Genomic DNA, 25767 nt, shown 5'->3' on the forward strand with positions numbered 1-25767 from the left:
AGTTCAATTATTGCCTTCATGTGATCTTTCTCCTTCAACAGACATTTTACTAATTCCGTTGATAATTCAAAATCCCGCCCATGCAGCGAATGTTGTCCTTCTTAATTGTGTTGTGAAAAATGGGGAAGCAAATGCAATCTGGTGGATAAAAGACGGTAAACCACTTCAAAGTGATGCAACTTACGAAATGTCGTTTGACAACAGAACACTGATTGTTAAAACTGAAGGACTTTCAACATGCGAGACGCTTACTTGTGTGATCAGAAACAAGGTCAGCCAAACCAAGAACTCCCATTTGCTTGTTCTGGAAGGTAGGTTTTATAATGGTCCTATTTAGTGTTAATGTGTTACATGATAGGGATTTTAAGAGCGATGTGCAGTGGGATTTTTACCTGTACAGCCTGAAAGAGATTTTGTTTTAAGTGATGTTCTGATATTGCCATAGGATTAAATTCATATTACTGTGGCTTTAATGTTTGACTCAACATTAAAGCCAGATAGACCTTAAACAAAGATCACAGTCGCCAGTATATAACTACTTCTTCTTAGGCAGTCCCTCGGAACTGATGATGACTTGCTTCCACATTAAAAATGAGTTCTCAGGTGACTGATGAGTCCAATGCGGGACCTACAGTCTCTGTCACAGGTGGGGCAGACGGTGGTTGAAGGGGCGGGTGGGTGGGGTGCTTGGGTTGACGTGCGCTCCTTGCGCTGCCTGCGCTTGGCTTCCGCTTGCTCCCGGCGAAGAGACTCGAGGTGTTCGGCGCCTTCCCGGATGCTTCTCCTCCACTTTGTGCGGTCTTGGGCCAGGGATTCCCAGGTGTTGGTGGGGATGTTGCATTTTTTTCAAGGAGGCTTTGAGGGTGTCCTTGAAGCGTTTCCTCTGCCCACCTGGGGCTCTCTTGCCGTGCCGGAGCTCCGAGTAGAGCGCTTGTTTTGGGAGTCTCGTATCGGGCATGCGGACAATGTGACCCGTCCATCGGAGCTGATCGAGCGTGGTCAAAGCTTCGATGCTGGGGATGTTGGCCTGAGCAAGAACACTGACGTTGGTGCGTCTATCCTGCCAATGGATTTGCAGGATCTTGCGGAGGGGTCTCTCACAACCTTATTGGTTAGTAAAGATGAACTCTGGATTAAATGGGACGTGTGACCAATGACAGTAAACCTGAGAGGATATCTCATGCAAGACCAGCGTAATGTATAACAAGCATGTAGCCAGAATAAAAGACTGGAATATTACCTTGTGTGCACACCAACACACTGTGGAATATTCCCTTATACACAGACCAGCGTATGGCAGAATTAGACTCATAGAATAGAATCATAAAATGATACAGTGTAGAAGGAGGTGTGGAAACGTGAATAAAATGGACAATGAATTGGCTTACAAAAATGGTTTGGATTTGGAAATGGGAATAAAATGGGCAATGAATTGGCTCACAAAATGGCTTCACACAAGAAAAGTCTAGATTAGTGTGATGAAATATTCCATTCATCACTGCCTGTGACTGTGGTTGGTTTCAGGTTCCCCCTTACCATTGTATTGCCTGTGACTGTGGTTGGTTTCAGGTTTCTCCTCACCATTGTATTGTGTATTGGAATGTATGGAATGTGTTGTGTGTAGGGCTCCGCCCATACCTGGCCTCTATGTAAGCCAGCTCAGTCTGGCCTCACAGCCAGTACTGCAGACCTCCAGGGAAGATACCTCTCTCCACTTCTAAGTTAATAAAAGCCTTGTTTTGTTTCGCTAACATCGAGTCTCGGGATTATTGAGGCACATCAATTAGATTAAAAAGCAGCCCCAGCTTTGCAAAGTGCAAAAGCTAGCAGAACAGAGAGAATCTGCCTCAGCCTGAGGCCAAGTGTTAACGAAGTGCTAACGACCAGATCAGGGCCACTGAAAAAGCCTAACTGCTGACTAGACAATGATTGACTAGCCATTGTTCGGTGCCCACAGCAGTGAGGCAAGTCAGGACTTGCCTGCCAGACTGAAGACCAGATCATGGTCAAACCGAAAGGGCTTGAGTGATCCCTTATTGGAGAACGCTTGTTGCCAGGGAAGTGATGTAAGGAAACACTTGTTGCCAGGGAAGTGATGTAGTGACCCTTGTCCAACGGTATAATAGGGGCTTCCCCACCGGTATTTTCTCTCTCTCTTAGCCAGAAGGCGTGTGGAACATCAAGAGGGTCAGACATCTCCCGGGGACGTAAATGCTGGCACCACGTGTCTAACCCGGTGTGACCCTCGGGACACGAATGTACTGTCGATATGCTGTGTGACCACTCCGAACAGTAATGAATAAAATGATGTTTTAACTCTCCGAACCCTCGAGCCTGGAATTCTTCGTACTACGGAACTCAAGAAGAGGACCAGAAAAACCCGGTTCTTACAGAGGCCATTCGGCCCATTGTGACTATGCTGGCTCTTTGAAAGAGTTATCCAATTAGTCCCACTCCCATTTTTTGCCCATACCTCTACAAATGTTTCACTCTCAAGTATTATCCAATTTCCTTTTGAAAGTTACTATTGAATCTGCTTCCACTGCCCTTTCAGGCAGCGCATTCCAGAGCACAACAACTCGCTGCACAAAAGAAATTTCCTCTCTGTTCCCGCACCCCCTTTAAAATTGTACCATTTAGTTCATATTGCGCCTCTCTTCATTCTTCCTACCAAAATGAAACACTTCACACTTCATTTGCCACCTGTCTGCCCATTTCATCAAGTCTGCCTGCATGCTCCTGAAGTTTGTTACTATCCTCCTCACTGTTTATTACATTTCCGAGTTTCGTGTCATCTGCAGACTTTGAAATTATGCCCTGTATACCCAAGTCCAGATCGTTAATATATATCAAAAAGAGCAGTTGTCTTAATGCTGACCCTTAGGGGACACCACTGTATACTTCCTCCAGTCTGATAAACAACTGTTTACTGTTAAGGTATGAGAGGCACGTTGGCTAAGGTGGGTTGGGAAACTAGATTAGCGATATGACGGTAGACAAGCAACGGCAACAATTTAAACATTTAATGAAATAATTCATAATTCACGTATACATTCCCTCGAGGAATAAAAAAATCCATGGGGAAAAATGGTCCAACCGTGGCTGACAAGAGAAGTTAAAGCTAGTATTAGATTGCAGGAAGAGGCTTATAATGTTGCAAAGAGTAGTAAGCCTGAGGATGGGGAGGATTTTAGAATTCAGCAAAGGAGGACCAAGAAATTGAGAGAGAGAGAATAAAACATGAGAGTAAACTAACAAGAGACATAAAAACAGATTGTAAAAGCTTCTATAGGTATGTAAAAAGGAAGATATTAGCAAAAGTAAATGTAGGTCCCTGACAAGCAGAGAAAGGAGAAATTATAATGGAGAATAGGAAATGGTAGCGACATTAAACAAATACATTGGCCCAGTAATTCCTGTCACAACGCGTGAGTACGGACAGGGTACTCACGCGTGTGCCAGGAGGAATTGCCGGTTTTCAGCATGCACAGCGCATGCGCTGAAAACCGGCATTTCCTGTCCTCTGACCCAAGGGGTTAAGAGGCTGAACGCATGCGCGGTATTGGGCAGCGCGTGCGACTTGGATTTCCTGTATTTTTACAGATTTGCGCATGTGTAAAGGCCTCTGGTTTTTACGCATTGAAAAACCACACGTAAGTACTTAGTTTTACAGGTAAGTGGTCTTTTAGTACAATTTAGAATTTTTTTTTCCACAGGTTTATTATTTTTAAAGAATCTACAGTAAGGTAAGTTTAGTTTTAGACACTATTTTTAAAAAATTTATTTTTTTCAAAAATTTGATTAATTGTTTAAAATAGTTTTTTAAAGTTATTCATAGTTAATTTAATTATTGGGATGTTTTTTAAAATTTTATTTAAAGTTTAAGTAGTGTTTTGGGGTGCCGTACTTTTCATGAGTTTGACAGTCTTTACTATCAAACTTATGAATGAAGTTTCCCCTCCCCTGATTGGCTGAACAGTGCTCACCTGATCCCAGCCGGCACATCGCACTAACTACGCCGCTGGGTCAGGTTAGCACAGCGCGCCGAGATCAGAACTGGGCCACTGACAGGAAATCCACTGCGGGCCAGGTTTCAGATGTCGGCGCGCTGGGTAAGTGCACGTCGGGGGCTTGCACGCGCGGCAAGCCCCCGACACCAAGTTCTGGGCCATTGTGTCTGTCTTCATGTAAGAAGGCACAAAATAAATTCCGGAAACAGTGGGGAACGAAAAGTCGAGTGAGAATGAACTTAACGAAATTAGGACTGGAGAAATGAATGGGACCAAAAACCGACGCGTTTATTTTTAATTTGTTCGTGGGATGTGGGCGTCACTGACAGGGCCAGCGTTTATTGCCCATCCCTAATTGCCCTTGAGAAGGTGGTGGTGAGCCACCTTCTTGAACCACTGCAGGCCGTGTGGTGAAGGTACTCCCACAGTGCTGTCAGGGAAGGGAGTTCCAGGATTTTGACCATAAAAAGAACGGCGATATATTCCAAGTCAGGATGGTGTGTAACTCGGAGGGGAACTTGCAGGTGATGGTGTTCCCATGCGCTTGCTGCCCTTGTCCATCTTGGTGGTAGAGGTCGCGACAGGTAGATTGAGATCAAGTAGCTTTTTCCCTCGTGTTGGTACTCTCACCACCTGCCGCAGGCCCAGTCTGGCAGCTGTGCGTCTGGAGTCACGCATAGACCAGACCAGGTAAGGACAGCAGATTTCCTTCCCTAAAGAACATAAGAAATAGGAGCAGAAGTAGGCCATTTGGCCCCTCGAGCCTGCTCCGCCATTCAATAAGATCATGGCTGATCTTCTACCTCATCTCCACTTTCCTGCACTATTCCCATATCCATTGATTCCCTTAATATCCAAAAATCTATCGCTCTCTGTCTTGAATATACTCAACGACTGAGCCTCCACAGCCCTCTGGGGCAGAGAATTCCAAAGATTCACCACCCTCTGAGTGAAGAAATTTCTCCCCATCTCAGTCCTGAATGGCCGACCCCTTACTCTGAGACCGTGACCCCGGTTCTACACTCTTCAACAAGGGGAAACATCCTCCCTGCATCTACCCTGTCAAGCCCTGTAAGAATTGTGTATGTTTCAATGAGATCACCCATCATTCTTCTAAACTCCAGAGAATATAGGCCTAGTCTACTCAATCTCGCCTCTATGACAATCCCCCCATCCCAGGAATAGGTCTGGTGAACCTTCCTTGCACTCCCTCTATGGCAAGTATATCCTTCCTTAGGTAAGGAGACCAAAACTGTACAAGACTGCACCTGGAATATTGCATACAGTTTTGGTGTCCATACTTAAGAAAAGACATACTTGCTCTCGAGTCAGTACAAAGAAGGTTCACTCGGTTAATCCCGGGGATGAGGGGGTGGTCATATGAGGAGAGGTTGAGTAGATTGGGACTCTACTCATTGGAGTTCAGAAGAATGAGAGGCGATCTTATTGAAACATATAAGATTGTGAAGGGGTTGGATCGGGTGGATTTGGTGAGGATGTTCCCAATGATGGGTGAAACTAGAACTAGGGGGCATAATCTTAAAATAAGGGGCTGCTCTTTCAAAACTGAGATGAGGAGAAACTTCTTCACTCAGAGGGTGGTAGGTTTGTGGAATTTGCTGCCCCAGAAAGCTGTGGAAGCTACATCATTAAATACATTTAAAACAGAAATAGATAGTTTCCTGGGAATTAAGGGTTACGGGGAGCGGGCAGGAATTTGGACATGAGTCTAGGTTCGGAACGACCATGGCCCTGTGGGTAGCGGAGCGGGCCCAGGGGCCGTGTAGCCTGGTTCTGCTCCTACTTCTTGTGTTCTAATTCTGTATTAGATTTCAGGAGATGGTTTTATTCCTGTTCCTGGCTGGGGTGGAGATCGCCTTTACAGAAGGTAAGTACTGTAGAAAATATAGGGACAGAGTGATCTCCTGGAAGAGTTTCGATCGCCTAGATGGGTCGGAGAGGAATTTCCCAGAATTTTTCTCCCAAATTGGCCATTGGGTTTTTTATCTGGTTTTTCGCCTCTCCCAGGAGATCACATGGGTTCGGGTGGGATGGAGAGTGATAGAAGATTTGAGGTTAGGATCAGATCAGCCATGATCTTATTGAATGGTGGAGCAGGCTCGAGGGGCCGATTGGCCTACTCCTGCTCCTATTTCTTATGTTCTTATGTTCACACTACTCTAGGTGTGGTCTCGCCAGGGCCCTATATAATTCCAGTAAGACATCTTTACTCTTATACTCAAATCCTCTTGTAATAAAGGCCAACATACTAATTGCTTGCTGTACCTGCATGTTAACTCAGTGATTCATGTACAAGGACACCAACATTTCCCAATCTCTCATCATTTAAAAAATACTCTGCTTTTCTACTTTTCCTACCAAAGTGGATAACTTCACATTTTCTCCACATTATATTCCATTTGCCATGTTCTTGCCCACTCACTTAGCCTGTCTATATCCCCTTGAATCCTCTTTGCATCCTCCTCACAACTTACATTCCCACCTAGCTTTGTATCATCAGCAAACTTGGATAAATTACATTTGGTCCCATCATCCAAATCATTGCCTGGATGAGTGCAGCTCCAACAACACTAAAGACAAAGCATCCCGCTTGATTGGCACCACCTTAAACATTCACTCCCTCCACCACCATGGCTGCGGTGTGTACCATCTACAAGACGCACCGCAGCAACTCCCCAAGGCTTCTTCGACAGCACCTCCCAAACCCGCGACCTCTTCCACCTAGAAGGACAAGGGCAGCAGCCGCATGGGAACACCACCACCTCCAAGTTCCCCTCCAAGTCACACACCACTCTGACTTAGTATATCGCCGATCCTTCATCGTCGCTGGGTCAAAATCCTGGAACTCCCTCCCTAACAGCACTGTGGGAGTACCTTCACCACACGGACTGCAGCTGTTCAAGAAGGCGGCTCACCACCACCTTCTCAAGGGCAATTAGGGATGGGCAATAAATGGTAGCCTTGCCAGCGACGCCCACATCCCATAAACGAATTAAAAAAAATACAGCACAGAAGGAAGCCCATTGTGCCTGTGCCGGTTCTGTTCATTAGACCCGTGATGTTCATCCTGGGGTCAAATCTGCAAAGAGAGGGAACTTTCTTTGATGGGCTTGACACGAAAGAGCTGTGCAACGCAGAGATCCTGAGGCCTGTAGAAGCCTTCAGCAGAGCCTTAGAGCTATTCCGGGAACAACACCCAAGGGCAGAGAAGCCCACCACAAACTACTCCACCTAGTTTATAAATCAAGGCAGAGGCTGCTGCCATTAATTCCCCCAGACCAATTTGTAGTCGCTACATGGCCTGGTTTCCATAATTCAGGAAGAGAATTGACTGCAGTAGAACAATATCTCTGATGGAAGCAACTATTTTTGCAGTTCCCAATGTTAGACTATTCATGAGATCCCTACAGTTGTGACTGCTTGACCAGTGGTTCCCTAGCTGTGCTCCATTGTAACAGCTAGTGGATGTAGACCAAAGATCTGCTCTGGATCGCAGATTGTTGTCCCAGGAGACGTGTGGCAACAGGCACCATCTCCTTGGCTGCTGCTGGTAATGGATGCTCCCTATTTGAGTAGGAGGGATCATAGTCAGAAAGTGTGGACTAAGCAATGGTGGAACAATCCACCTGAGTTAGCAACAAGCTCAAACTCCAAGAAGAATAAGTGGCTTTAACCCACTTTTAACTTATGTAATGCCAAATTGGTGCATTCATAGAAACATAGAAGATAGGAGCAGGAGTAGGCCATTCGGCCCCTCGAGCCTGCTCCGCCATTCAATGCGATCATGGCTGATCATCCAAATTCAGTACCCGGTCCCTGCTTGTTCCCCATACCCCTTGATCCCTTTAGCCTTGAGAAATATTTCCAACTCCTTCTTCAATATATTTAATGAATTGGCCTCCACTGCCTTCTGTGGTAGAGAATTCCACAGGGTCACCACTCTCTGGGTGAAGAAATTCCTCCTCATTTCTGTCCTAAATGGCCTACCCCTTATCCTTAGACTGTGACCCCTGGTTCTGGACTCCCCGCCATCGGGAACATCCTTCCTGCATCTAGTCTGTCCAGTCCTGTCAGAATTTTATAAGTTTCAATGAGATCCCCTCTCATTCTTCTAAACTCCAGCGAGTACAAGCCCAATCGACCCAATCTCTCCTCATACGTCATTCTGCCATCCCAGGTATCAGCCTGGTGAATCTTCGCTGAACTCTTTCCATGGCAAGAACATCCTTCCTCAGATAAAGCGACCAAAACTGCACACAATACTCAAGGTGTGGTCTCACTACTTCCTTTTGAAAGGCACTATTGAATCTGCCACCACCACCCTTTCAGGCAGTGCATTCCAGATCATAACCACTCGCTGCGTAAAAACGTTTTTCCTCATGTCGCCTTTGGTTCTTCTGCCAATCTGTGTCCCCCTCGTTCTCGACCTTTCTGCCAATGGGAACAGTTTCTCTCTGTCCAGACCCCTCATGATTTTGAACACCTCTATCAAATATCTCCTCTCAACCTTCTCTGCTCCAAGGAGAACAACCCCAGCTTCTCCAGTCTATCCATGTAACTGAAGTCCCTCATCCCTGGAATCATTCTCGTAAATCTTTTCTGCACCCTCTCTAAGGCCTTCACATCCTTCCTCAAATGCGGTGCCCAGAATTGGACACAATAATCCAGTTGTGGCCAAACCGGTGTTTTATAAAGGTTCATCATCACTTCCTTGCTTTTGTACTCTATGCCTCTTTTTATGAAGCCCAGGATCCCGTATGCTTTTCTAACCACTTTCTCAACCTGCCCTGCCACCTTCAACGATTTGTGCACTCGTACCCCCAGGGGTCTCTCTTCCTACACCCCCCTTTAGGATTGTACCCTTTAGTTTATATTGCCTCTCCTCATTCTTTCTACCAAAATGTATCACTTCGCACTTTTCTGAGTTAAATTTCATCTGCCACGTGTCCGCCCATTCCACCAGCCTGTCTATGTCCCCTTGAAGTCTATCACTATCCTCCTCACTGTTCACTATACTTCCAAGTTTTCTGTCTCAGCAGTAGACTCTTTGGGGTTGAATATTCATTTGTTGGAAATTTGGGTCTCTAACAGACCTATTTGTCGTCAAACGTGAAGATTTCGGAACATGTGGGAGTGTCTCTAAGTTCAGCAAATCACAGCACAGCAGCAATTAGCAGAGTATCACTTTTAAGAAACAGGAAATAAATCTCTGGGCCCTGACAAATGAATCCTTCACTAAAATACTAAAACTGATGATTTTTCTTTCCTATCCCACTGGGCACCAGGCAGGTGCTCTGCCTGTAAAGAAAGTAGAGGGTCCAAATGTCCATTAGCATGGCCCGGGCATCCTCCCAGCCGAGGCCTGCCTCCGGCACGGATTTGTTTGGGAACAAGGAAAGGAAACCGCAGCAGCGCTTCTGCTAGCCGCCCTTGGCTCTTCTGGCTATTACCGAAGAAGAAATGTACCCTTGGATGTAAGACTAAATGGTATAATGATGACACAAAGCTAGGTGGGAATGTAAGTTGTGAGGAGGATGCAAAGAGGCTTCAAGGGGATATAGACAGGCTAAGTGAGTGGGCAAGAACATGGCAAATGGAATATAATGTGGAGAAATGTGAAGTTATCCACTTTGGTAGGAAAGATAGAAAAGCAGAGTATTTTTTAAATGGTGCGAGATTGGGAAATATTGGTGTTCAGAGGGACCTGGGTGTCCTTGTACAGGAATCACTGAAAGTTAACATGTAGGTACAGCAAGCAATTAGGAAAGCAAATGGTATGTTGGCCTTTATTACAAGAGGATTTGAGTATAAGAGTAAAGACGTCTTACTGCAATTATATAGGGCCCTGGTGAGACCACACCTGGAGTATTGGGTACAGTTTTGGTCTCCTTACCTAAGGAAGGATATACTTGCCTTAGAGGGAGTGCAACAAAGGTTCACCAGACTGGTTCCTGGGATGGGCGGCTTGTCCTATGAGGAGAGATTGAGGAGACTAGGCCTATATTCTCTGGAGTTTAGAAGAATGAGAGGTGATCTCATAAAAACATACAAAATTCTTACAGGGCTCGACAGGGTAGATGCAGGGAGGATGTTTCCCCGGGCTGGGGAGTCTAGAACCAGGGGTCACAGTCTCAGAATAAGGGGTCGGCCATTCAGGACTGAGATGAGGAGAAATTTCTTCACACAGAGGGTGGTAAATCTTTGGAATTCTCTACCCCAGAGGGCTGTGGAGGCTCAGTCGTTGAGTATATTCAAGACAGAGATTGATAGATTTTTGGATATTTAGGGAATCGAGGGATATGGGGATAGGGTGGGAAAGTGGAGTTGAGGTAGAAAATCAGTCACGATCTTATTGAATGGCGGAGCAGGCTCGAGGGATGAATGGCCGACTCCTCCTATTTCTTACGTTCTTATGTATAAATCCCTCTCCTGCAATGATGAGTAAAACAAGTTAATAAAGCGGCAAGGATAAGATTGTAAACAGCAAAATGGAATGAATAAGCCCAGGTAGTGACTGCTGTCTTCATGTTACATTGGGCTGTGACATATATTTCCGTGATTTGTGCTGTGATCGATTGATATCAGTTTCATGTTTCAGGATTGCTGTTACTCCATGAATTGTCCCTCATGGCATCGGTCATTGCTCTGGTTAGCACGTCAACATCCTTTGCTGCAGCAGTTTTCATCTTCTTTGCCCTGAGAACTTACAGAGGTAAGCTGCACTTTCTCTGCTTCCTATTATATCACAAGCCTGTGCACTTAACAATCTTCTCAGACTTTAACTGACCGGAAAGCCCTGCAGCGGGTAGTCAAAACTGGCCAACGCATTACCGGCACCCGGCTACCGACCATAGAGCACATATACCAGAAACGCTGTTTACGGAGGTCACGGTCCATCATCAAAGACCCTACCCACCCCAGCCACGGTCTGTTCGCCCCCCCTGCCATCTGGGAGATGCTACAGATGCATTCGCACCCGAACGACCAGATTTAGGAACAGCTTCTTTCCCAGGGCTGTCATCCTACTGAACTCCACAAATAAACTCTAAAGCCTGCACATCTGCCAATGCACTTTATTGTGGTTATGTTTATGTTAATGTATTACAAGCCAAATGAATGTTGAATGTTTAAATGTCTTAATCTAAATGTACACTCTCGGGAGCCGCAAGCCTACATTTCGTTGTACTGCACTTGTGCACTAACAATGACAAAGTTGATTCTGATTATGATTATTGATATTCTGTGAACTGAATCTCCTTCCATTTGTTTGTATTTCTAGTTCACAAGCGACACATGCAGCTCACTGCTGTTTTTGTGCTCTTCCAAATGTTCTCCTTTATCTTTCAGTTGACAGCAGCCCTGTTCTGTATGCTTGATCCAGGTGAGTGTCCTGTTTTGTTTGTATTTAAATTCACACTCCAGCCACATTTCTATTCCGTTCATCAGACAGAAACATGGCAAGTCTGAAGGCAGGAAGAGACCATGGTCCCTCCAACCCACCTTCCCGCTGTCCCAGCAGTTGTGAAAGGAGAACGCAAAACTTGCGTTTATATAGCGCCTTATGAAGTCCCCGGGACATCCCAAAGCACGTGGTGTAGTCTCTGTGGCTATGTAGGCAAACCACAGCAAACAGCAAATGTATGAATGACCAGGCCATCTGTTTTGGTGATGTTGGTTGAGGGAAGGACATTGGCCCGGGCAATTATTTGCTCTTCAAATAGTACCAAGGGATCTTTTCCATGACAGACTGGGTCTCACCTTAATGGCCCAACTGGAAGACAAGACTTCTGATAATGCAGCACTCCCTCAATACTGCCCTGGAATGTCAGTCTAGATAATGAACTCGTGTCTGCAGTGGGCCTGAATTCACACCCTCTGACCCGAGGGGTGAGAGTGCGTCTACGGCAGGTGTGATGCTCTTGGCTTCACATGAAACCCAAGGACCGCTGCCGACTACAGTTCTCCCCATCGACCCCCCACCCTTGGGGCACACATTATGATCTTGGTGCATCCCGGGACCGGTGAGCTGCCTCTGGAGCCACGAGGGGCGCCTGCAGCTCACCGATAATGAATGAATGAGGCTGGAGGACCAATTTACCATGCTCTTGCCACCAGCCTCTTTAGGCGTGCTCCAATTTCTAGGGCATGATTTTTAATCAGATGTGTTTGACTATTTCCTCTGTTGGGTATCCCTAATTAAATCATAAAGATGCTCTTGAATGACTAACTGAGCCCTGTTGGTTGAGGTGGAGTTTGTCTTTTAGTTATTGGAAGGCCTTTGTGCAGGAGCTGGCCAAATCTAGTGATTCTCCTGATCTGGCACAACCTTCACTCCTGATGGCAGGAAAATGCATCTCTTTGTTGTGGTGAAGCCCCATCACCAACATACAGGAGCTGCAGCAGTCAGGGTGTCTCGTGTACACCACACCAAGCAATGTGGATCTTCCCTTTGGAGCCATAAGCAATATAACCCATCCCACCCCACCCCGCGCGCCCCCACCAAGTACCAACCTGAAAGTATCAGGAGCCTGACCACTTTTTCCCTTGTTTGAGGTTAATGGCCCAGAAATTTGGGTCCCAACGCGCGAGTACGCACGGGGTACTCACCCGTAGGCCCAACGAAAGTGCCGGTTTCGTGCATGTGCGGGAAACCGGCACTTCCATTCCCCTGAAAGAAGGGGTTGACAGGTGGAACGCGTGCGCCGGAGAGGCAGCGCGTGCGCATCGAACTTACGTTTTTTTGCAGGTTTCTCCGGGAGGGTAAGTCTCCAGCAGTTACACTTTTAAAAGGCAGGCACAAGGCCTGTTTTTAACAAGGTAAGTGGTGAATTAATTAAAATTAAAACATTTTTTCCCACAGGTTTATTATTTTTAAATACTTTAAAGAAAGGTACGTTTATTTTTAGACCTGTTAGAAAATGTAATTAATTTTTTCAAAAATTTATATCATTGTTTAAAATAGTTATTTCATGTAATTTATAGTTATTTTAAAAATGTGATTTAAAAAAAAATGTATTTGAAGTTTTAGTGATGTTTTGGGGCTTATAGTATTTATAGGTTTGACAGCTCTTCCTGTCAGACTTATGAATGGAGCATTCCCTGCTCCGATTGGCTGCCCATGGCCCACGTGATCCCAGGGGACGCATCGAACTAACTGCGCCCCTGGGATACGCAAGCACTGCGCGCCGGCAGTTGGAGGAGGCCCAGGATCGGAATCCCACGGGAGCCCACAGCTCAACGGCCGGCGCGGTAGGTAAGTGCAGGTCGGGGGCTTGATCCCGCGGGAACCCCCGACCCGAATTTCTGGGCCAATGATTATAATGATTTACACTGAACATTATCTAACTCATCTTCCGATTAGGCACTTTACAGCCTTCCGGACTCAATATCGAGTTCAGCAATTTCAGATCATAACCTCGGCCCCATTACATTTTTATATGTATTTTCTATCCACACCTTTGTTTTGTGCCCTTCCCCCTTTTTCTCTCTCCCACACAGCAGCTGTCTCCCATTCTGCCAGCGCATTTCACACCTAATCTAGAGCCGTCTTTTGTCTCCACTAGTCCGATCACCATCTCGTCTGGTTTTGAATACCTCTTAATGTCTCTTCCTTTCTCTTTTGTTCTTTCATCCCCCATTTCCCAGCCCCCCAAACTGGCCTTTTAATCGGTTTCATTTCCTGTGCTTTGTTTCTCAGTCCTGACGAAGGGTTTCGACCTGAAACGTTGACTCGGTTTCTCTCTCCACGGATGTTGCCTGGCCTGCTGAGTTTTTCCAGCGTCTTCTGTTGTTATTATCCAACTCATTATGGGCCAGAGGACAATAAGACACCTAGCTAATGTTTGTGCCTTGGTGGACAAATTCACTGTGGTGTGACACTAATAGTGGAATTGTACATTCATTGCTATTAGTATTGAGGTCTACATGACATTTCTAACAGCAGGCAGTGGGACATTTTTCCTGTGGTATGTTTTCATCTCAATGAAAATGTTTATTATAGAAGCATTCTAATGAAGAGAGAACTTGAATTTATAGAACACCTTTCACATCCTCAGGATGTGCCAAAGCACTTTAGAGCCAATTGATTCCATTTGGCGTGTAGTCACTGTTGTTATGTAGTCAGACACAGCACACAAATTGCACGCAAGGTCTCAAACATCACATCTGGTTTTGGTTGTCCTAGTTGAGGGGTAAATGTTGGCCAGGAGAACTTCCCTGCTCTTCAGTTAGTGTCATTGGACCTTCTACGTCCATCAAAAGAGGCAGATGGACCTCAGCTTAACATCTCATCCGAAAGTCAGTGCTGTATTCAGGGAGTGTCGCACTGAAGTGTCACCCTAGGTTAGGTGCTCGAGCCCCGGGGTGAGGCGTGAACCCACAAACTTCTCACTCTGAGACCAGTCGAGGCTTACAATTAATCTTGAAGACCAAGTTTTCCTCCGACAAGTAGCCATTAATCTTCTGTTACACAATCTGCTCAATGCACTAAAATAACAACAGAAAATGCTGGAAATACTCAGTAGGCCAGGCAGCATCCGTGGAAAGAGAAACCGAGTTAACGTTTCAGGTCTGGGACCCTTCATCAGAACTGGAAATAACTGGAAATGTAGCAGATATTAAGCAGGTGCGGAGACGGGGGGGGGGGGGGGGGGGCGTGGTTTAGGAGAGTCCGGAAGGCTGTAAAGTGCCTGATCGAAAGATGAGGTGCTGTTCCTCGAGCTTACGTTGAGCTTCATTGGAACAATGTAATCGGTCGAGGACAGAGAGATCAGAGTGGGAATGAAGCGGAGAATTAAAGTGACAGGCGACCGAAAGCTCAGGGTCACCCTTACAGACTGAACGGAGATGTTCCGCAAAGCGGTCGCCCAATCTGTGTTTGGTCTCCCCAATGTAGAGGAGACCGCATCGTGAGCAGCGAATACAGTATATTAAATTGCAAGAAGTAGAAGTGAATTGCTGTTTCACCTGGAAGGGGTGTTTGGGGCCCTGGACAGTGGGAAGGGAGGAGGTAAAAGGGCATGTGTTGCATCTCCTGCGCTTGCACGGGAAGGTGCCAGGTGAAGGAGAAGGGCTGTTGGGGGTGATAGAGGAGTGGACCAGGGTGTGGCGGAGTGAGCGGTCCTTTCAGAATGCTGAAAGGGGACGTGAGGGGAAGATGTGTTTGGTGGTGGGATCACGTTGGAGGTAGCGGAAATGGCGGAGGATGATCTGTTGAATGCGGAGGCTGGTGGGGTGGAAGATGAGGACAAGGGGAACCCTATCGTGGTTCTGGGAGGGAGGGGCAGGGGTGAGAGCAGAAGTGCGGGAAATGGAACGGACACGGTCGAGGGCCATGTCAACCACAGTAGAGGGGAATCCTCGGTTGAGGAAAAAGGAAGACATGTCGGAAGCACTGGTATGGAAGGTGGCATCGTCAGGACAGACGCAGCGGAGACTGGGAGAATGGAATAGAGTCCTTACAGGAAACGGGGTGGGAGGAAGTGTAGTCCAGGTAGCTGTGGGAGTCGAGGGCCTTGTGGTGGATGTTTGTCGAAAGCCGATCGCCAGAAATGGAGAGGGAGAAGTCAAGAAAGAGAAGGGAAGAGTCGGAGATGGACCATGTGAAGGTGAGGGAAGGGTGGAAATTATCCCAGTTTCTCCGTCTCCGCCGCATCTGTTCTGACGATGCCACCTTCCATACCAGTGCTTACGACAAGTCTTCCTTTTTCCTCAACTGAGGATTCCCCTCTACTGTGGTTGACATTGCCCTTGACTGTGTCCGTTCCATTTCCCGCACTTCTGCTCTCACCCCTTCCCCTCCCTCACAGAACCACGATAGAAACATAGAAACATAGAAGATAGGAGCAGGAGTAGGCCATTCGGCCCCTCGAGCCTGCTCTGCCATTCAATGCGATCATAGCTGATCATCCAAGTTTAGTACCCGGTACCTGCTTTCTCCCCATACCCCTTGATCCCTTTAGCCTTAAGAAATATATCCAACTCCTTCTTGAATATATTTAATGTATTGGCCTCTACTGCCTTCTGTGGTAGAGAATTCCACAGGTTCACCACTCTCTGGGTGAAGAAATTCCTCCTCATTTCTGTCCTAAAAGGCTTACCCCTTATCCTTAGACTGTGACCCCTGGTTCTGGATTTCTCGACCATCGGGAACATCCTCCCTGCATCTAGTCTGCCCAGTCCTGCCAGAATTTTATAAGTTTCAATGAGATCCCCTCTCATTCTTCTAAACTCCAGCGAGTACAAGCCCAATCGACCCAATCTCTCTGAATGGCAATAGATTGGGAGAAGGGGAAGTGCAACGAGACCTGGGCGTCCTTGTGCACCAGTCACTGAAGGTAAGCATGCAGGTGCAGCAGGCGGTTAAGAAGGCAAATGGTATGTTGGCCTTCGTAGCGAGAGGGTTTGAGTACAGGAACAAGGATGTCTTGCTGCAGTTGTGCAGGGCCTTGGTGAGACCGCACCTTGAGTATTGTGTGCAGTTTTGGTCGCCTTATCTGAGGAAGGATGTTCATGCCATGGAAGGAGTGCAGCGAAGATTCACCAGGCTGATACCTGGGATGGCAGGAATGATGTATGAGGAGAGATTGGAATGATGGGGCTTGTACTCGCTGGAGTTTCGAAGAATGAGAGGGGATCTCATTGAAACGTATAAAATTCTCACAGGACTAGACAGACTAGATGCAGGAAGGATGTTCCTGATGGTCGGGGAGTCCAGAATCAGGGGTCACAGTCTAAGGATAAGGGGTAAGCCATTTAGGACTGAGATGAGGAGGAATTTCTTCACCGAGAGTGGTGAACCTGTAGAATTCTCTACCAAAGAAGGCAGTAGAGGCCAATTCATTAAATATATTCAAGAAGAAGTTAGATTTATTTCTTAAGGCTAAAGGGATCAAGGGATATGGGGAGAAGGCAGGGACAGGGTACTGAATTTGGATGATCAGCCATGATCTCATTGAATGGCGGAGCAGGCTCGAGGGGCCGAATGGCCGACTCCTGCTCCTATCTTCTATGTTTCTACGTTTCTATGTTTCTCTGCTTCACTTCCACTCTGATCTCTCCGCCCTCGGCCTATTACATTGTTCTAATGAAGCTCAACGTAAACTCGAGGAACAGCACCTCATCTTTCGATCAGGCACTTTACAGCCTGCCGGACTCACTATCGAGTTCAACAATTTCAGATTATAACCCCTGCCCCCATTTTTCATGCTGCATGGTTTTGCCATTCCCATTTGCAACATTTTCACAGTATGTTCCTTCAATTCCTTCCTCCCCTCCCCCCTCCCACACACCCTGGTCTCTGCACCTGCTTCATATCTGTTACATCTCCAGCTTTTTCCAGTTCTGATGAAGGGTCCCAGACCTGAAATGTTAACTCTCTTTCTCTCTCCACGGATGCTGCCTGGCCTGCTGAGTATTTCCAGCATTTTCTGTTGTTATTTCAGATTTCCTGTTGTTATTTCAGATTTCCAGCATCCGCAGTATTTTGCTATTGCTCAATGCACTCTTCATTTCACACACTCTTTATTTTGTCCTTTTCCAGAGTACCCCAAAGCATACCGAGCTATCGCAGGGATTGGATTTCTCTTGGTTTCAGCAATGATTGTTTATCTTCTCTTCCTTTATCTGCTTCCTGAATATCAGCTCAAAAGATCATTTTTGATAAAGAAGCGTAAGTTTGAACAGTAACATTTTGTTTGTGATTATTTTTTCCGGTATTTTCCCTCTTCCCCCAGCTCATAAGTTTCGCCCTGGAATCCTGGGGAGCTGAAATTCCAGGGAGGGGAGGGCGGATCCACCCGGAGACCAGAATTTGGGATGGACCATGGATTCTCACCCCATTTGCACTCCGATGACATTTACCCCGGGAGAAGAGACCAGTTTGAAAAGGCCTTCTGTCGATTGTGCTGCGATGATGGTGTTAATGAGGGAATTCCGGGTCATTGACCCAGTGGCGGTGAAGGAATCAGCAATAAATGTCCAAGTCAGGATGATGTGTGGCTAAAGGGAAGTTGGAGCTAGTTTTCCAATGACAATGTTGCTCTTGTACTTCTCGATGGTAGAGCTCACGGGGCTGGAATGTGCGTTAAATAACTTTGGTGAGTTGCTGCACTGGATTCCGTAGATTATACCCACTGCAGCCACCGGGCCCCAGTGTCGGAGGCGATGGATTTCAGCCCACTGCTGTAGGTTCAATCACATTTTTTTCCCTCTTATTTGAGTTTGGTCGAAATTGATTACAACTAAGTGGCTTGCTGGGTCACTTCAGAGGGCATTAGGCATTAACTATGTAGTGAAGAACTGGAGTCACATGTAGCCCAAATAGAGGTGGTAGACCCCCTTCTCTGAAGGACATTAGTGAACCAGTTGTGTTTCTTGCAACAATCCAACACTTTTCATGGTTAGTTTCCTGGTGCCAGCCCATTATTTACCAGACGTATTGAGTTCAGTTTCACAATTTTCGGTGGTGGGATTTCCACGCACGACCTCTTGTTGCTCGAGCAGTGTTAAAACCACTTCGTAGTGATCCTCTTGGTGAGTGTACTCCTCCTCTCAGGGCACTAATTGATAGGATGGGCCTGCAAATTTGGATCCTCAGACTAACTCCCACGTCTGAAGGCAACTGAGGGGATAGTCCTGTGAGTTCTCCTGTGCTGCTGCCATGAGGGAGAGCAGGCTCCATGGCGCACTCTCTCACTATCCCACTGTAAGTGGGGTCAGGACACTGGTGACTGCTGGTCTGTGAGAGAACAGACCTAATGGAGATCCCTAAAACTCTGACACACTTGGCAAGAAGTTGGGCTTGGTAGCGCCCGTTATTTGGGCGCTACGAGTGCCATTAAGGATCCAAAATTACATGCGCGCGCACTTCTGATGCAAAGCATGCCAGACACCATCTTGGTAAAGGTGTTATCGCTTGCGCAGTTAACGTCTGACGGAAGTGACATAAGAAAACTACTAGGCACTTGGTCCAAGCGTTAAACAAAGCTTCAATAAACTGTTTTACAGCATGGAGGTCTAGTTGTGTCCTTCACTAGTTCCTGTTAAGAATGTCCTGCGCAAGCTGGGCCCGTGCCCGAGTATTTATACTCTCCCTGGACAGCGCCACCCGCAGGCCGCTCAGTTGATTCATGTCAGGAAGTATGCCGAGCAGGCAGATCATGGCGTCAATCAGCATACAACGTTAATTTGATGCCCGCGCTGCCATTTTGGAGTGCCACGCTCCAGCTGGCGCCCTCTCTTAAGCTCATATAGCGTGTAAAGTTAAGGCACATGGGATTGGGGGCAAGGTATTGACTTGGATAGAGAACTGGTTGGTGGACAGAAAGCAAAGAGTTGGAATAAACGGGTCGTTTTCCGAGTGGCAGGCAGTGACTAGTGGGGTACCGCAGGGATCAGTGCTAGGACCCCCAGCTATTCACAATATATATTAATGATCTAGACGAGGGAACTAGATGTAATATCTCCAAATTTGCAGACGACACAAAGCTGTGTGGGCGTGTGTGCTGTGAGGAGGATGCCGAGAAACTCCAGGATGATTTGGACAGGTTGGGTGATTGGGCAGAAGCATGGCAGATGCAGTATAATGTGGATAAATGTGAGGTTATCCACTTTGGCGGCAAAAACAGGAAGGCAGATTATTATCTGAATGGCAATAGATTGGGAGATGGGGAAGTGCAACGAGACCTTGGTGTCCTTGTGCACCAGTCGCTGAAGGTAAGCATGCAGGTGCAGCAGGTGGTTAAGAAGGCCAATGGTATGTTGGCCTTCGTAGCGAGAGGGTTTGAGTACAGGAACAAGGATGTCTTGCTGCAGTTGTACAGGGCCTTGGTGAGACCACATCTTGAGTATTGTGTGCAGTTTTGGTCGCCTTATCTGAGGAAGGATGTTCTTGCCATGGAAGGAGTTCAGCGAAGATTCACCAGGCTGATACCTGGGATGGCAGGAATGACGTATGAGGAGAGATTGGGTTGATTGGGCTTGTACTCGCTGGAGTTTAGAAGAATGAGTGGGGATTTCATTGAAACTTATAAAATTCTAACAGGACTAGACAGACTAGATGCAGGAAGGATGTTCCCGATGGTCGGGGAGTCCAGAACCAGGGGTCACAGTCTAAGGATAAGGGGTAGGCCATTTAGGACAGAAATGAGGAGGAATTTCTTCACCCAGAGAGTGGTGAACCTGTGGAATTCTCTACCACAGAAGGCAGTGGAGGCCAATTCATTAAATATATTCAAGAAGGAGTTGGATATATTTCTTAAGGCTAAAGGGATCAAGGGATATGGGGAGAAGGCAGGGACAGGGTACTGAATTTGGATGATCAGCCATGATCTCATTGAATGGCGGAGCAGGCTCGAGGGGCCGAATGGCCTACTCCTGCTCCTATCTTCTAGGTTTCTATGTTTAAACGTCTACATGGAATGGTGTGGCAGGTGCTGAAGTACTTTTTGCTGGATTCAAGGTTTCTGCACAGACCAGTTGCATCCAGACACAGCTGCACCAGTAGGCCATCCTCTTACAATCAAACATGAGTGAGAGAATGAGCAGATGCCACTCAGAGCAGGACAAGCTGCTAGAAGAGGGAGGGGGAGAAGGGCTCTCAACAGGAGGCCATATCTGCCCAGGGTGTTCAGGCAGCAATTCTCTGACCTGAACCTCAGTGACAACCAATGTCTGAGATGTCTGTGCTTCACTAAGGAGGTCCTCACTGAAATCTGCCAACTACTGCAGCCACAACTCCAACCTCCAAGCAGGGCAAGAGTCACATTGCCAGTGGCTGTGAAGGTGACCGTGGCTATGAACTTTTATGCGTCTGGCTCCATCCGGGCTGCTGCTGGAGATATCCGCAACATTTCGCTGTTTGCAGTCCACTGTTGCATGCAGGGTGTCATTGACTGCACGCACATTGCTTTGCTGGCGCCGCATTTCAACCTTGCCAGGTACTGGAACCAAAAGGGATTCCACACCCTCAATGTCCAGCTGGTGTGTGACAGTCGGCAGTGTATCATCCAGGTCAATGCCCGGTACCCTGGCAGCAGTGGGCAGGGTAGTGTAGTGGTAATGTCACTGGGCTAGTAATCCAGAGGCCTGGACAAATGATCCAGAGACGCGAGTTCAAATCCCACCACGGCAGCTGGGGAATTGAAATTCAGTTAATTAAATAAATTACTAGTATCAGTACCGGATTGTCATAAAAGCCCATCTAGTTCACTAATGTCCTTTAGGGAAGGAAATCTGCCGTCCTTACCTGGTCTGGCCTATGTGACTCCAGACTCACAGCAATGTGGTTGACTCTTAATGGCCTAGCATCCACTCAGTTAGAACAAACTGCTACGATACAAAATAATAAAAATGAAACCGGACAGACCACCCGGCATCAACCTTGGCTACAGCAACGGCAACCCCAGCCCAGTCAACCCTGCAAAGTCCTCCTCACCAGCATCTGGGCACTTGTGCCAAGATTGGGAGAGCTGTCCCACAGACTAGTCAAGCAACAGCCTGACATAGTCCTACTCACAGAATCATACCTTTCAACCAATGTCCCAAACTCCTCCATCACCATTCCACTGGCAGGACAGACCCACCAGGGGTAGTGGCATACAGTCAGGAAGGGCCACTTGGAGGAAGCACTGAGAGCAGCGAGGGCACAGAATGTACTCTGGTGGGGGGACTTCAATTGTCCATCACCAAGAGTGGCTCAGTAGCACCACTACTGACCGAGTCCTTAAGGACATAGCTGCCAGTCTGGGCCTGCGACAGTTGGTGAGAGAACCAACACGAGGGAAAAACCTACTTGACCTCGTCCTCACCAATCTACCTGTCGCAGATGCATCTGTCCATGACAGCATTGGTAGCAGTGACCACTGCACAGTCATTGTGGAGACGAAGTCCCATCTTCACACTGAGGACACCCTCCATCGTGTTATGTGGCACTACCACCGTGCTAAATGGGATAGATACACAACCGATATAGCAGCTCAAAACTGGCCATCCATGAGGCGCTGTGGGCCATCAGCAGCAGCAGAATTGCATTCCACCACAATCTGTAACCTCATGGCCCAGCATATCCCTCACTCTACCATTACCATCAAGCCAGGGGACCAACCCTGGTTCAATAAGGAGTGCAGAAGAGTATGCCAGGAGCAGCACCAGGTGTACCTAAAACTGAGGTGCCAACCTGGGGAAGCTGCAACACAGGACTACATGCATGCTAAAAATCGGAAGCAGCATACTATAGACAGGGCTAAGCGATCCCACAATCAACGGATCAGATCAAAGCTCTGCAGTCGTGAATGGGGGTGGACCATTAAACAACTAACGGGAGGAGGAGGCTCCATGAGGGTGGAGTCCAGCACATGAGTGCAGAAGACAAGGCTGAAGCGTTTGCAGACAGAATTGCCGAGTGGATGATCCATATCGGCCTCCTCCTGAGGTCCCCACCACCACAGAAGCCAGTCTTCAGCCAATTCAATTCATGTGATACCAAGAAACGGCTGAGCGCACTGGATACAGCAAAGGCTGTGGGCCCCGACAACATCCCGGCTGTCGTGCTGAAGACTTGTGTTCCAGAACGAGCCATGCCTCTAGCCAAGCTGTTCCAGTACAGCTACAACACTGACATCTATCCGACAATGTGGAAAACTGCCCAGGTGTGTCCTGTCCACAAAAAGCAGGACAAATCCAATCCGGCCAATTGCCGCCCCATCAGTCTACTCTCAATCATCAGCAAAGTGATGGAAGGTGTTGTCGACAGTGCTTTCAAGTGGCACTTACTCACCAATAATCTGCTCACTGAAGCCCAGTTTGGGTTCCGCCAAGACCACTCGGCTCCCGACCTCATTACAGCCTTGGTCCAAACATATGGACAAAGGAGCTGAATTCCAGAGGTGAGGTGAGAGTGACTGCCCTTGACATCAAGGCAGAATTTGACTGAGTGTGGCATGAAGGAGCCCTAGTAAAACTGAAGTCAATGGGAATCAGGGGGAAAACTCTCCACTGGCTGGAGTCATACCTAGCACAAAGGAAGATGGTTGTGGTGATTGAAGGTCAATCATCACAGCCCCAGGATATCGCTGCAGGAGTTCCTCAGGACAGTGTCCTGGGCCCAACCATCTTCAGCTGCTTCATCAATGGCCTTCCCTCCAACATAATGTCAGAAGTGGGGATGTTCGCTGATGACTGCATAGTGTTCAGTGCCATTCACAACTCCTCAGATAATGAAGCAGTCCATGCCTGCATGCAACAAGACCTGGACGACGTTCAGGCTTGGGCTGATAAGTGGCAGATAACATTCACACCACAGAAGTGCCAGGCAATGACTATCTCCAACAAGCGAGAATCTAAACACCGCCCCTTGAGATTCAATGGCATTATGATCACTGAATTCCCCCACCATCAACATCCTGGGGGTCACCATTGACCAGAAACTTAACTGGACCAGCCACATAAATACTGTGGCAACAAGAGCAGTTTTAGCAGGCTTAAAAGTGGATAAATCCCCAGGCCCTGATGAGATGTATCCCAGGCTGCTGTGTGAGGCAAGGGAGGAGATTGCAGGGGCTCTGACACAAATTTTCAGAACCTCTCTGGCCACAGGGGAGGTGCCAGAGGGCTGGAGAACAGCTAACGTAGTACCATTATTCAAGAAGGGTAGTAGGGATAAACCAGGGAATTACAGGCCAGTGAGCCTAACATCAGTGGTATGGAAATTATTGGAAACAATTCTGAGGGACAGAATTAGTCTCCACTTGGAGAGGCAAGGATTAATCAAGGATAGTCAGCATGGCTTTGTCAGGGGGAGATCATGTCTAACCAATTTGATTGAATTTTTCAAGGGGGTGACTAGGTGTGTGGATGAGGGTAGTGCAGTTGATGTAGTCTACCTGGACTTCAGTAAGGCTTTTGACAAAGTCCCACATGGGAGACTGGTCAAGAAGGTAAGAGCCCATGGGATCCAGGGCAATTTGGCACATTGGATCCAAAATTGGCTTCGTGGCAGGAGGCAGAGGGTGATGGTCGAAGGTTGTTTTTGTGACTGGTAGTCTGTGTGCAGTGGTGTACCGCAGGGATTGTAGTGTACATTAATGAATTGGATATGAATGTAGGAGATATGATCAGTAAATTGGCAGATGATACGAAAATTGGTGGAGTGGTAAATAGCGAGGAGGGAAGCCTCAGGCTGCAGGATGATATAGACGTGTTAGTCAGATGGGCAGAACAGTGGCAAATGGAATTTAACCCTGAAAAGTGTGAGGTGATGCATTTTGGGAGGACTAACAAGGCAAGGGAATACACAATGAATGGTAAGACCCTAGGAAGGACAGAGGATCAGAGAGACTTTGTTGTGCATGTACATAGATCCCTGAAGGCAGCAGGACAGGTAGATAAGGTGGTTAAAAAGGCATATGGGATACTTGCCTTCATTAGCCGAGGCATAGAATATAAGAGCAGGGAGGTTATGATGGAGCTGTACAAAGCGCTAGTTAGGCCACAGCTGGAATACTGTGTGCAGTTCTGGTCGCCACACTATAGGAGGGATGTGATTGCATTGGAGAGGGTGCAGAGGAGATTCTCCAGGATGTTACCTGGGCTGGAGCGCATCAGCTATGAAGAGAGACTGGACAGGCTGGGGTTGTTTTCCTTGGAGCAGAGAAGGCTGAGGGGGGACCTGATTGAGGTGTACAAAATTATGAGGGACATAGATAGGGTAGATAGAAAGGAACTTTTCCCCTTAGTAGAGGGGTCAATAACCAGGGAGCATAGTTTCAAGGTAAGGGGCAGGAGCTTTAGAGGGGATTTGAGGAAACACCTTTTCACCCAGAGGGTGGTTGGAATCTGGAACTCACTGCCTGAAAGGGTGGTCGAGGCAGGAACCCTCACAACATTCAAGAAGCATTTAGATGAGCACTTGAAACACCATAGCATACAAGGCTACGGACCAAGTGCTGGAAAATGGGATTAGAATAGACAGGGCTTGATGGCCGGTGTGGACACCATGGGCCTATTTCCTCCCCTAATGGACACTAGTGAACCAGGTGGGTTTTTACAACAATCCGATAGTTTCATGGTCACTATTACCGATACTAGCTTTTTATTCCAGATTTATTTAATTAACTGAATTTAAATTCCCCAGCTGCCGTGGTGGGATTTGAACTCACGTTTACCAGATCATTAGTTCCAGGCCTCTGGATTACTAGTCCAGTTACATAACCACTATGCTACCGTTCACAGTGGCAGAGAGTGGGTAGTGGTGTTCCACAAGGATCAGTGCTGGGACCACTACTGTTCACAATTTACATTAACGATTTAGACTTTGGAATCAAAAACACAATTTCTAAATTTGCGAATGACATCAAATTGGTGGGGGGGGTGCGGGGATAGTCAATACTGAGGAGGACTGCAACAAATTACAGCAGGACATTAATAAACTTGCAGAATGGGCATATAATTGGCAAATGAATTTCAACACACAAATGTGAGGTATTACATTTTGGTAGGAAGAATAGGGAGGTCACTTATCACTTGGAGGGTGCGAGTCTAGGTGGGGTAGAGGAGCAAAGGGATCTCGGAGTACAAATACACAAATCACTAAAAGTTACGACACAGGTTAGCAAGGCCATAAAAGCAAACCAAGTACTTGGGTTTATTTCTAGGGGGATAGAATTGAAAAGTAGTAGGGTTGTGCTAAACTTGTATTGAACCTTGGTTAGACCACATTTAGAGTACTGTGTACAGTTCT

General features: G+C 47.1%; 1 protein-coding gene across 2 annotated transcripts in view; it reads left to right on the plus strand.

The window, feature by feature from the left end:
* Positions 1 to 25767, plus strand: part of LOC147096519 (uncharacterized) — a 69780-nt gene that overhangs the window by 22013 nt on the left and 22000 nt on the right. For both annotated transcript variants that reach the window (XM_085974133.1, XM_085974132.1), the window contains exons 3-6: positions 42 to 311; positions 10630 to 10743; positions 11311 to 11412; positions 17572 to 17700. In XM_085974133.1, the coding sequence (XP_085830259.1) occupies positions 42 to 311; positions 10630 to 10743; positions 11311 to 11412; positions 17572 to 17700 (615 nt within the window). The remainder of the gene's footprint in view (positions 1 to 41; positions 312 to 10629; positions 10744 to 11310; positions 11413 to 17571; positions 17701 to 25767) is intronic.

Source organism: Somniosus microcephalus, unplaced genomic scaffold, assembly GCF_052327205.1.
Source record: "Somniosus microcephalus isolate GS21.2 unplaced genomic scaffold, FLI_Smic_1.0 unresolved_chr1, whole genome shotgun sequence".
NCBI lineage: Eukaryota > Metazoa > Chordata > Chondrichthyes > Squaliformes > Somniosidae > Somniosus > Somniosus microcephalus.